This window comes from Nycticebus coucang, chromosome 3, assembly GCF_027406575.1.
Source record: "Nycticebus coucang isolate mNycCou1 chromosome 3, mNycCou1.pri, whole genome shotgun sequence".
Taxonomy (NCBI): Eukaryota; Metazoa; Chordata; class Mammalia; order Primates; family Lorisidae; genus Nycticebus; species Nycticebus coucang.
In genome coordinates, this window is record NC_069782.1 from 38,936,355 (window position 1) to 38,950,177 (window position 13,823).

General features: G+C 37.4%; 1 protein-coding gene across 3 annotated transcripts in view; it reads right to left on the reverse strand.

Annotated features, from left to right (window-relative positions):
- The window catches only part of TMTC2 (transmembrane O-mannosyltransferase targeting cadherins 2), a 474,733-nt gene that overhangs the window by 142,255 nt on the left and 318,655 nt on the right, over nucleotides 1–13,823 (reverse strand). For all 3 annotated transcript variants that reach the window (XM_053585171.1, XM_053585173.1, XM_053585172.1), the window contains exon 8: nucleotides 2,008–2,129. In XM_053585171.1, coding sequence (XP_053441146.1) covers nucleotides 2,008–2,129 — 122 coding nt within the window. The remainder of the gene's footprint in view (nucleotides 1–2,007; nucleotides 2,130–13,823) is intronic.

A 13,823-nucleotide genomic window follows, 5' to 3' on the forward strand; every position in this document is an offset into this window, starting at 1 on the left:
TGATTTAGTTTCTCTAGTTATGACTTCAACAATTTCTGGGGAGGTTAAGGTAATTGTTTGATTCTGATCTAGAGGAAGGATGTGCTAGGGCAAGGGAGATAGGCCCTATGTTGGTTTCATTAAGGATCTGAATACTCCATGGGAAGGACCTTCAATCAGCCCTCTGCAGTCTCCTCTTCATCCCACCTTCAACTGTGAAGGCTGTTCCCAAGTCCAGAACCTCTCTTATTTACTTGCTCTACCACTGTGAATCCCTTTCTCCTGTCCTGGAGGTGGGCACCTGGCTGCTGGCATCAGCATGGGTGAAATCTTAGTGCTTCATCCCTTGGTTTCAACTGATTACCCCTTTTGTGCCCCTTAACTCACAGTGTTTCTATGCCAGCAGCTCTAAGCCTCCACGTCTTGAGCTTCTTCAGGTTTTGTAAGCCAGACTTCTTTTCACTGTCATCCCATTCCAAAGCCCCTTCAGACTGTCATGTCCTTGCTCTGACAAACTTTAACCCTTCTAACTGCTGACTTTCAAAATTCAGTTGAAATATCTCATCCACTAGTCTCCTCTCCTATTTTGATTATTCCTGTGTAGTTATTCTTTCTCAATATTTTATTCATTAACAGCTTTCTGATTCACCCACATGATCAGTGATTTCTTTGCCCACCAATACTTTCCCACCTCACTCTATCAATCCTTCTAGAATTGCGTTCTTTTGCAGAGTATCTTTGGTAATTTCTTTAGTTGACTAATTTTTATTTCATTCCTTGGGCTAGGCACTCCCTACTCATGTAGGTAAATGCAAAGCCCAAAGTTTGGTAAAGGGTATATGGCAACAACAAATTCCCAGCAGAGACTTCATTCTCTACCCAAGTCCTCTTCCAAAACAGGTAAAAGTCATGCTGCCTCCTTATACCAGCAGGAAAACTTATTCTGTGTTATCCTCTCACTGAGGGTATGAATTTCCTCTGCTTATTTAGGCATCTAATTCCTGGCCTTGCCTTGACCCAAAGCTTTGTCTCCTATTCCAGAAAGAAACAAAACAACAAACACAAACCCTCTTCACACTGGATTCTGTAATATAAAGGAGCTGCAAGATCAGTCTATTACAGACTGCTAGGACATCCAATCACCACCTTCATTTCAGGCTCCTGGCAAAAATCTCCTAAATACTTTTTGAGTTTGGCTAAGCCTTAAAAGCATATCTAATATATATTTGTTTTTTATTAATAATGAAGAAAGATCATTTTTGTATAACTAAACTAACCTAGCTATAGATCTGCACTAAGATTAAAACCTAATTATCAGTTATGGAAGCTCAAAAAAGTTACTTAAATTTTTAAACCATTCCCTGTTGTGTAAAACAAAGACATTAATATTACTTTGAATTAAATAAAATTATCAATTTTGTAATGCATAATGGTAGAATATTAGCAATTTCTTACGTTTCAAACTGACCCCATTTTCTTGGAACTGTGGCTTCCAAGAGTGCTTATTACATAGCAGGCAGTCAAATGACGGCTCTGCTTCTCTTACAGAATGACTTCAACCAGAGGGAATTCTAGCAGACACAGAGATTTATAGGATGCCAGCTATTTTAAAGAATCAGATTTAATCTGAATTATAGCTAACTTGGGGCTACCCTTGGATTGTAAAACAAAATATCTGTGCGAACATTGATGTTAGGAAAAAATCTATTGTGTAATCACATTATTTGGGGTTTCCCATTTGTACATACAGGCTCACAGTCCCTGCCATTCACTTACAGGGCTTGATACTACGATCGTCGATGTATCACAATGATGTAACTTGCCTAAGCCAATCCCCAAGTAATACATGTGTCTATATTTTCAGAATGGAAATAAATTTCAGAGTTCTAACTTTGTGTCACCATCATTATATCCTAGCTACCTGAGCCAATTGGCTGAAAAAGAGTACTTCAAACCCTATCTCAGTCTGCATGAAAAAAACAAACAAACAAAAGCTGAATTCTAAAGGGTAAGAAGGTGGCTACTCACTGTTAGAGCTAGCAGTTTCCCATAGGTGAGATGAGCAGGGATGTGGTCAGTCTTCGATCTCAGAGATTCCATGTACCAATGCTCAGCTTCAGGGAGCTTGCTTAATCGCATGTACGCTTCACCTGGAAAGAGAAAAGAAGCCCAAACTAAGAATACAGCATTTGCAACAGCATTATTATCGCATTTATATTCCAAGGAAATTCCAAAGTGTGCCAAGTTATTTCATTAGTTTTCTCCTCTGATTGCCAGAAAACTCATCAAAATTCCCATTTAAAAATAGCTAAAGTCAAAAATTGACTAAGTAGTAAAGCTATGATTTTTAATCTAGGAATATCTGATCCCCACGCAAGTGTCTTCAGTCATCATTTTTTCTTTTGTTAGATATGTTTATTCATAGTTCTTTCCTATTTGCATTCATTTATTCATTTAGAAATTGATTTATAGACTATTAAGTAGAGAACGCTCATATAGGAATCATATAAAAAAGTGTAAGATCCTAGCCCTCCAAGGTCTTACAACTTACATGAATTGAAAGAATGAAAAATATTTAGAGGCTTGGCCCCCGTAGCTCAGTGGTTAGGGCGCTGGCCACATATACCAGGGCTGGCGGGTTCGAACCCAGCCCGGGCCTGCTAAATGACAATGACAACTATAATGAAAAAATAGCCGGGCACTTTGGTGGGTGCCTGTAGTCCCAGCTACTTGGCAGGCTGAGTCAAGAGAATCCTGAAGCCCAAGAATTTGAGGTTGCTGTGAACAGTGACGTCAAGGCAACTCTACTCAGGGCAACATAGTGAGACTCTGTCTCAAAAAAAGGGAAAGGGAAAGGGAAGAAAAAAAGAAAGAAAAGAAAAAATATTTAGGTTTAAATATTTTTAGATTTTTAATTCTTCCAGAAATTATTTGCCTGCTTCATTGGAAAGTCCAGTGACTACATGACAGTTATCAAGCCTGCCAAGTACTATGCACAAAGCTAGTCTAAGGCCTTTCAGCTGTTAGTCATAACTTTCATACTATTTAAGTTTCAGCTACCATATTTCATTTTATTACAGCCCAACAGGAGAAAAAGGTTGAAAAGCCAAAAGTGTTATCAGTTGCCCAATTATTATCATTTTCTTCTCTCTTGTATGATTATTATGTGGAAGAATATTCAACTGATGGAAAAAACTATACTTGAGATAATTTGTATAATTAAGTTAAATTTGTAGTTTACTAAGTACTGCAAATGCATGTACTCCTTGGTTTCTGAGACTAAGTGATAGATTCGTAACTTCATTATTTTCCAGACATGCCTTGCCTTGATAGCTTAATTAATCATAATTATGTAAGTTTTCTTAAGGAGCATAATCAGAGGCTTTTCCTACATGTATGACCCATGTTAGATGTATATTTTTGCTTCAGTAATTTTTGTTTTAATGATATTTAGTTTGTATTAACACAGTACTCTCACTACAAATATGTTTGATGAATTTAATTGGCTTGAATCTCCTGACCTTTGGAATGCCCTTTGCTTGGCTGGTTAGTAAAAAATGTTGCTGACAAATAATATGCACACAAAAAAAGTATGTCTCCAACTCACACATCTCTCTAGATCTATGATCAGTCTTCATACTATCATAAAAATTATAGTTGAAAAATATTTGATTTCATTTCCTCAGAGTTTAAGATGTGTTTATATTTAACAAGTTGGTTAGATTAAATCAATGTTTAGGGGACATACTTAAGCAAAGACCAAATTGTGGCATGGGATACACAGAAAAGCTTTTAGCTGTTAAAATGACAGATTAGGAATTGATTTATTTTAATTTCCATAAATTCCTGTGGTAACTATCGGGTTCTTAATACCTCTATAAAAACTAGCACACTGTCAAATGGATGTTTTAGACATGCTGAACAATTACTTCCCAGAAAGCGGATAGTAGTTTTTCCTAGGACCCGTGAACTACTTCTTCATGTTAAAACAAAACTAGATATGATCTACACAACAGAAAAGATGCACAAGTCCTAAACTCCTGAAAATTTTGAACAATTAGTGATAAATTATATCCAAATATTTATCTTCAAAATGGATTGCACAGCCAGACAGAAGATGGGCCTGAGCCCTAATTTCCCATGGAGGAATCAACCTGAAATTCCGTGTTGGCTTTTCTTTTCTTTTTTTTTTTTTTGATACAGAATCTTTGTTACCCTAGGCAGAGTGCATGGCATCATAGCTCACAGCAACTTCAAGCTTCAGGCTGGAACAATCCTCTTGCCTCAGCCTTCCAAGTAGCCTCAGGTGTGCCTCATTACCCCATTACACCTGGGTAGCATTTTGGGTTTTTTTTCTATTTTTAGTAGAGATGGGGGGTCTCTCTCTCTCTTGCTCAGGCTAGTCTCGAACTCCTGAGCTCCAGCAATCCACCTGTATTGGCCTCCCAGAGTGCCAGGATTACCGGCATGAGCCACCAACTCCTAGCGTATTTTGGTTTTTCAAGTGCAAGCTGTACAACCTTTGTTTTTAACATAGCTTCTATTTTTCATTTATAAAAATTATAAAAATTTTATATATTATAAAAATTTATATTTATATATTGTAAAATTAATATTTAGAATAACAGTATGTCTTTGGTACAGAAAAAAGTATTAGAGAACCCTTATTCCAGAGTATTTTTGAGATTTAAATCTTTGTAAGATTGAAGTTGTTAAGGCATAAAAATCATTTCAGATAGCGCATTATCTTTTCTCCATGTCAGAAATCTATTATTAAAATCTATCTTGAAATTAAACATTATTAATTTGCTAAACAACTGCTGGACCATTTTTTTCAGTAAGAAAATTCCTGTGATAACTATTAGGCTTTTGATATCTCTATAAAAACTGACAAGTAAGAACTCAAGCAACTTCTTAATTTGTAAAGCTTGTGAAATAGGAAACATTAAAGGGCTGTACGTAACGTAATATAATATTGCATCTCAGCAAGTATACGAAAACTGATAAATAACTAGCCTCCTTAGGCACTACTCATTACAACTTACAAAAACTTCATGTAACCATCCCCTGATATTGGTAACAACAATCATTAACTGAGTAAGTTTGGGTAACGAGCTATGGGGAGCAAATGTCTGGCTTCTATTTCCCCATTCCTCTTATCCCATACATTCAGGCATGTAGAATTTTTTCTTACGTAGCCTCTTTACAACATGTTACCTCACTTAACCACTATCAACTCTTTGTAATAGGCTTAAAGATGATTTTTTTTTTTATTATTTTCTATGTTAGTTGTTTTCTAAATGTATCTTGCAGCTCATTAAGGCATGTTACTAATTGGACTGGGCTACAAAAAAAAAAACACCGAGAAACAGAGAGGCTCAGTAACACTCTAAAACATCCTAAGCATGTGATAAAGTAGCAAAGCTGCAATGTAAACCCAGGACGACCTACTCTTAGCACATTGCCTTAACCATCTGGTAGAGAATCATTCTAAACTTGCCAACTCCGCAGCTCAGGTGAGAATTATACAACCCCCCACCTCCATAGGAAATTGTTGTCTAGCTTGTACTACATTGGTCAGCAGGCTGATTTCATTTTACCTGGGTCTTATCTATTCAATTAAAAGAGTAAGGAAGAGCAATGACCATCTGTGGCTGACCTTAAAAACACTTCATAGGTGCACTTAATTCAATTCTTAAGAGGGAAATATGAAACACAGAAGATGCACGTTAGTTCTAAGGTTAAACTTAACACAAAAAGGGTCTATAAAACCAAGATGCAAAACCTAAAATGCGTGAAAACAATCATGGATAAATACAAGTATGTTAAAAGGACAACTCAAAGATTTAAGCAACAATAGGAGAACAAATACTTGGTACCTCCCCGGCACTGGCAAGGTCACAGCTTTACATTTCCCATTTCTAATCCACAATAGAGATGATAACATCCATCTTATGGACGATGAGGAAGGCTCAGGAATGACAGGAGACTTGCACATGGATAGTGAATATATCTATTACGAAAGGATTAAAGGGCTCCAAGGCCATGTTTTTCTCCATTGCATCAAGCTGTCAACCAAATAAAGTTTATTGAATAGCTACTAACATCTTAAATATATTATCTTTATACCTTTACACTATCCCCACACAATAAATAATGTCAATCTCATTTTACAAATGAAGTAACTGTGGCTCACTGGGCATAACTACCTGACACAAGGTCAAAAACAAGCAAATATCAAACGGATTCACATTAGAGTTTTCTTGGGCTCTTCGCACTGCACTATTTTACCCAAAAAAAATACCCAAAAATATTTTACCCAAAAAATTTTACCTAAATCCATCTGTAGATTTAGTTCTAGAAAAGAATGGTACATATGCGATCCTTCAAGCTTGATTAAAATGATAAAATCATAAAAAATTCCATAAAGGAAATGGCCACAGGAAAAGAAAGTTAAGTCAATTCAATAAGAAAAGAAATAAAGATACTTCATCAGGGATAGGGTGGGGCGATGAGGGTTAAGTGATCTTCTCTGGCACTATAATTTTTCTTAACATATAATAATAGAAAAAATGTCTATGATACCCAGGAGGAAAGAAGTAATGATGACTATTTTTCCTTCTCATGCTGAAAAAAATGACATAATAGAAGCACTTTCATAAGAATGAGAAGATTTGCTGTGCGATGTTGTAGCCATAAAGTTCATCACCCAGATTTATTTCCAATTCACTCACAGACAAAAGGGATTTGGATGTCGCTAGGCTGGTTTTAGGCAGATATAAACCAGTTTCAGATGTAGAACAAATAATGTCACTCTTCCTCCAAAGAAGCCCCAGGTTTAAATAACCAAGGCAAAGGCTAACCGCTTAAGGAAAGAATGCTGGGCTATTGATGATGTAAGAGTCTACCTCTCACTGATTCTCATGTTTCAAATTACTCAGCTCCTGCTTAGAGATAAAGCATACAGCATGCAGTGGGAAGTACTAAGCCTCAGGATAGATCCCCAACTTTAAAAAAAGAATCTTTTGTCACTACCCCTTCCAAAAGGGAGCAATCCCCTCCTCCACTCCTAATTATTAAATGTCCTTTTTTAAAAGAAAAATTTTGAACATGTACCTTGCATTTCAATTCAGGTCAACCAACAATGCATATGATGGAAAACTTAAGATTAATAAGGTATCATTTGTTGCTATTTATAAAACAATCCATCACTGTTTTCCCAAGTTTGTTTCTAGGTACATATAAAACAAAATCTTTGTTTGGTTTTTTAAAAATACAGTGAAGGCAGGAGATCCGAGCAAGATGGCGGCTGAGTAACTGCTTCTTTGCAACTAGGCACGGTGAGCCTGGAGAGACAAGACTCCAGGCATCTCTAGCTGGTGGGATCTGCCTATAATCATCCCTTTGAGGACATAGGGAGTCAGCGAAAGACTTCTGGACCCCAAGAGGAGTACAAAAGCAGTGGAAAATTGGCAAGTGGTTGCATGTGTTTGTTCGGTCTAATCCCTCTGGCAGCTGTAAATACAGCACCAAAGAGACTGCAAACTGGAAAGGCCTTACCTGTGAGCTGTTTTGGTGTTTTTGGACTTGGCACTCAGTTGAACTGCCTTGGGAGAGCTTGGACAGGAGTGCGGAGAACTTTGGGCATTGTCTAGGGCCCCAGAATGAGCTACTGAGCCTGACAGAGCTAATAGTGTTGGGCTGTGGGCCGTAGGGAGCCATTGCAAGAGAACTTAGTAAAGCATCACAAGAATGGAGAAGCATGAATCCTATGTACTCAATTTTCATATAAGGACAATTAATGACATGGTGGGGGTGGGGAAAGGGGAGAGCAGAGAGAGAAAGAAGGAGGGAGGGGTGGGCAAAGGAAGAGCTGGATCTGTACCATATTTTTGCTCATCACCACTTAATATCTGTAATATTGTCCACTTAATACTTTTCTTCATTCTAAGCCATGTCTATGAGAGAGGGAAGGAGGGAGGGGATGGGGCCTTGGTATGTGCCTCACCTTTTGGGGGCTAGACAGGATTGTAAGAGGGACTTTTACCTAACAAATACAATCATTGTAACCTGCTTTTTTTGTACCCTCAATGAATCCCCAACAATAAAAAGTAAAAAAGAAAAGAACATAATTACAAAAAGATAATTGCTGAAGTAAGTGCAGTACTTACGTAAAAAAGTTGGGGGAGATGTGAATAAACAAAGCAATGAAACTGAATTTTGGGAAAATTGGCAGATTTTGTTTAAAATAAGAATGCTGCAATGAATGTAAATACTCAAAACTAGGAAAATATGTTGGTATATAATTGATATTTTCAATATGCCAAATTCTGTAAAAACACATCAAAATTTGCCAGTGGCTATCTGTGGGTGATGAAATCCTTTCAGTTTTACAAACGATGATCTTTCAGACCTTCTCTAATGAGCAGGTATAATGTTAGCAGTTAGAAAACAAATATATGAATATTAAAAGGAATAATGAAGATCAGTGGGGTAGGGAACCTGGGGTCTTGAGGAAACTTGTGACCTTCCTGGTCCTTATGTGTGGCTTTTTGACCAAATACAAATGTACAGAACAAATCTTTTTATTAAAAAGTGTGCAACAGAAAAAAATGAAGCTTTTCTTGCCTCCTCTGGTGCTTAAGAAAAGAACACTCTTGAAGTCCAGAAGGCTGCAGTTTCCACACATAGCAAGCTTGAAGATTACTGAAATAGCTCATTTAAAGAAAAATGACAAAAACATTAAAAAGTCAACATAACTACTGCCAAAATAAACCTGGTGTCTTAGCTGGAAAATAAGCATTCCTTAAAAATGGAATGAATACCTTAGCCACCAGCAAGTCCTCAAACGTGGAGAGCCTAGAACATTGGAATAGAACTGCCCTTTTGGCAAAGCATCCTAAAACTATTAATATTGGCAATGGTACTTTCATTGTATTAGGAGCAGGAAGTCTGCGAAAAAGCACATAGGGCTGTGTTCTAGGTTTTTTCATTCTTTAGGTGCTAGAAAACACACTATAAATTGTGTGGGGTCTTTTACAAAAACAGGTTTTCTCTCCCATTGTCTGGCAGTTTTTAAGTGAACAAAGTTTTGAAAGTTCTATATTTAATCTATTGCTAGGTATGTGAATCAATTTGTTATTGTCTACCTCTCGGTCACCTGGGGATCACTGGATCTGTGCCATATTTTTGCTCATTGCCACTTTATATCTGTAGTATTGTCCACTTAATACTTTTCTTCATTCTAAGCCATGTCTATGAAGTCACATTTTTAATGCAATCGTCTGATTTCTTTTCTGAATGTATTTATTGTCATTCATTCTTTTTTTTTTTTATTGTTGAGGATTCATTGAGGGCACAAGAAACCAGGTTGCACTGATTGCACTTGCTAGGTAAAGTCCCTCTTACAATCCCGTCTTGCCCCCAAAAGGTGTGGCACAACACCAAGGCTCCACCCCCTCCCTCCTTCCCTCTCTCTGCTCTTCGTTTGCCCACCCCTCCCTCCTTCTTTCTCTCTCTGCTCTCCCCTTTCCCCACCCCCACCGTGTCATTAGTTGTCCTTATATCAAAATTGAGAACATAGGATTCATGCTTCTCCATTCTTGTGATGCTTTACTAAGAATAATGTCTTCCACGTACATCCAGGTTAATACGAAGGATGTAAAGTCGCCATTTTTTTTAATGGCTGAATAGTATTCCATAGTGTACATATACTACAGCTTGTTAATCCATTCCTGGGTAGGTGGGCATTTAGGCTGTTTCCACATTTTGGTGATTGTAAATTGAGCTGCAATAAACAGTCTAGTGCAAGTGTCCTTACAATAAAAGGATTTTTTTCTTTCTGGGTAGATGCCCAGTAATGGGATTGCAGGATCAAATGGGAGGTCTAGCTGAGTGCTTTGAGGTTTCTCCATACTTCCTTCCAAAAAGGTTGTACTAGTTTGCAGTCCCACCAGCAGCGTAAAAGTGTTCCCTTCTTTCCACATCCACGCCAGCATCTGCAGTTTTGAGATTTTGTAATGTGGACCATTCTTACTGGGGTTAGATGGTATCTCAGGGTGGTTTTGATTTGCATTTCTCTAACAGATATGGATGATGAGCAGTTTTTTTATATGTTTGTTAGCCAGTCAACTGTCTTCTTTAGAGAAGGTTCTATTCATATCTCTTGCCCATTGATATATGGGATTGTTGGCTTTTTTCATGTGGATTAATTGGAATTCTCTATAGATCCTAGTTTTCAAGCTTTTGTCTGATTCAAAATATGCAAATATCCTTTCCCATTGTGTAGGCTGTCTACTTGCTTTGATTCTTGTCTCCTTAGCTGTACAGTAGCTTTTCACTTTAATGAAGTCCCATTTGTTTTTTTTTTGTTGTTGTTGCAATTTGCATGGCAGTCTTCTTCATGAAGTATTTCCCCAGGCTAACATCTACCAGTGATTTTGCTATGCTTTCTTTGATGATTTTTAGTTTCATGGCTTAAATTTAAGTTCTTTATCCATCTTGAATCAATTTTTGTGAGTGGAGAAAGGGGTGGGTCCAGTTTCAGTCTTTTACATGTGGATATCCAGTTCTCCCAGCACCATTTATTGAATAGGGAGTCTTTCCCCCAAGGTATGATCTTGTTAGGTTTATCCAAGATTAGGTGGTTGTTAAGATGTTAGTTTCATTTCCTCGTTTTCTATTCAATTCCAAATGTCTATGTCTCTATATTTGTGCCAGTACCATGCTGTTTTGAACAATATGGCTTTGTAGTACAACCTAAAGTCTTGTATGGTGATGTGCCCCCAGCTTTATTTTTATTACCAAGAACTGCCTTAGCTATACGGGTTTTTTCTGGTTCCATACAAAAGGCAGAATCATTTTTCCCAAATCTTGAAGTATGATGTTGGTATTTTAATAGGAATGGCATTGAATAGGTAGATTGCTTTGGGAAGTATAGACATTTTAACAATGTTGATTCTTCCCACCCATGAGCATGGTATGTTCTTCCACTTGTTAATATCCTCTGCTATTTCCTTTCTTAGGATTTCATAATTTTTTTTGTAGATGCCCTTCACCTCCTTTATTAGGTATATTCCTAGGTATTTCATTTTCTTTGAAGCTATGGTGAAGGGAGTTGGGTCCTTAATTAGCCTCTCATCTTGACTGTTATTAGCATATACAAAGGCAACTGACTTCTGGACATTCATTTTATATCCTGAGACATTACTGTACTTTTTCATGACTTCCAGGAGTGTTGTGGTTGAATCTTTGGGATTCTCTAAGTATAAGATCATGTCATCAGCAAAGAGGGAGAGTTTGACCTCCTCTGCTTCCATTTGGATTCCCTTTATTTCCTTGACTTGCCTAATTGTATTAGAGTATAGGCATGGGTGGCACATTTCTGAAACTGATTGAAGCTATCTATGACTCACAGCTAATATTTTATTGAATGGAGTAAAACTGAAAGCTTTTCCTTTTAGAACTGGAACCAGACAATGTTGTCCTCTGTCACCATTACTTTTCAACATAGTGCTAGAACTTCTAGCCAGTATAGTTAGGCAAGATTACATTCTTTTCTTAAACAGCTATTATAATTTTAGAATAAAGATGTAGTAGGGATATGCATTCTATCCAATCAAGAAGATTTAAAGGAGTTTTTTTCTTCATTAGTTAATAAATTTATAGTTTAAAGGGATACCACTGAAATAAAAGTATGCCAATATAGAGTCAAAGACAATACCTGTGATATACACACTTAGGCAAACCTGAAATTATTTCCTTGCTTTTTTGTTATGCAACATAAATACTTACTCTGTTGCTCGGGCTAGAATGCAGTGGCAAAATAATACCTCATCACAACTTCAAATTCCTGGGCTCAGATGATCCTCCTGCCTCAGCTTCCCAAGTAGCTGGGGCTAAAAGTGTGTACCACCACATTCATCAAATTTTTCCACTTTTTGTAGAGAAGACATCTTGCCTTTGCTCAAGCTTGTCTCAAACTCCTGCGCTCAAGCTACTCTCCCACCTAAGCTTCCCAAAGTGCTAGGATTACAGGCATGAGCCATTCACCCCTCAGGTTTCATTTTTAAAATGAGCTACTTATTCCACATGAAATGTACTTTGTCAGGTTAAGAGGCAATTATCCTCTTTCCTAAACATTTACTTAATTGTCCTAGATCAACTTTTATAATAATTTCCTTTCTTCACCAATATTTAATCCCACATTTATTACCTACATAAACCTTACATAATTTCTGTTTATAGAGTTTCTACTTCGGTTTTTGTTTGTTTTTTGAGGTAGAGTCTCACTTTGTCATCCTCAGTAGAGTGCTGTGGCATTGTGGCTCCAGCGACCTCAAACCCTTCGGCTCAGGTGATCCTCCTCACAGTGACCTCAAACTGTTCGGCTCAGATGATCCTCCTCACAGTGACCTCAAACTCTTCGGCTCAGGTGATCCTCCTGCTTCAGCCTCCCAAGTAGCTGAGACTGCAGGCGTCTGTCACGATGTCCGGCTATTTTTTTAGAGACAGGGTCTCACTGTTGCTTAGGCTGGTCTTGAACTCCTGAGCTCAAGCAATCCACCTGCCTCAGCCTCCCAGAGGGCTGGGATTACAGGTGTGAGCCACCAGGCCTGGCCTACGGTCTCTACTCTGTTCTACCGGCTGCTTTTCTTTTCTTAAACAGGCAAAATGTGGCTCTAATCATTGCAGCTTCTTCACATATATATATGTGTGTGTGTATGTATATGTATATGTATATGTATACACACATAAATGTGTATATATGTATACACATACATATTTAAATCATTTATATATGTGTGTGTATGTATCATATATACACATAGTGTTCCCTAATTATATAAATATATAAATATATATTAAGAAATATACACATATATATATATATATATATATTTTTTTTTTTGGAGACAGAGTCTCACTCTCTTGTCATGGGCTAGAGAGCCATGGCATCATCATAGCTTTCGGCAACCTCAAACGCTTGGGGTCACGTGAGCCTCATGCCTCAGCTTCCTGAGTAGCTCAGACCATAGGTACATGCCACAATGCCTGGCTAATTTTTCTATTTTTAGGAAAGACACTCTTGCTCAGACTGTTCTCAAACTCCTGAGCTCAAGCAGTCTACTGGCTTTGGTCTCCCAGAGTGCAAGGATTAAGGCTGTGAGCCACTGCACCCAGCCTCTATTCTTATACTAACAACATTGCCCAGTTGCTCCAGATATACCTACACAGGTTCTGACTGAAAATCTTTAAGGACCATTTTACCGAGTAGGAACAGACCAAGAAAACATCAACATCATTACAGAAGAGGTAACTTAACTACCTGACAACACACTAACAATTACAATTTGTACTAAGGTGAAGGGATTAGAAGTAAAATGAAATATTATCCAAGTCTGAACTTCAGGAGAGTTATGAAAAGGTTCAATTAGTAAGCAACTCTTTACTAAGTCCTGTAACATTAAACTTGAGGGAAAAGCCCTGAAGCCTGAAAAAGTAGATACAAAACACATACAGGAAATACATGGAAAAATGTTTTATTAAGTGAAAACATTAATTGTCAAGAAATAGGTTAAATGTCAGTGAAAGCTACAAAGGTTCTTAATTTCTATTTATGTACAGAAAACATCTGATGTGTCATCAAAATTTAAAACTTGGGAAAAAGGCAGGAGACTGTGTCAATGTTTCTCTATTTGCAGCTGGAGATCTTGAAGACCACTCAATTTCCTTTATATTTTCAAGGAAATAAATCACTAAATAATCAATCCACCAATGTTGAAGCCAAACCTTTAAATGCTCAAAATTTTTTCTTTTTATTTTTTCTCAGAATTTTTCAAAGT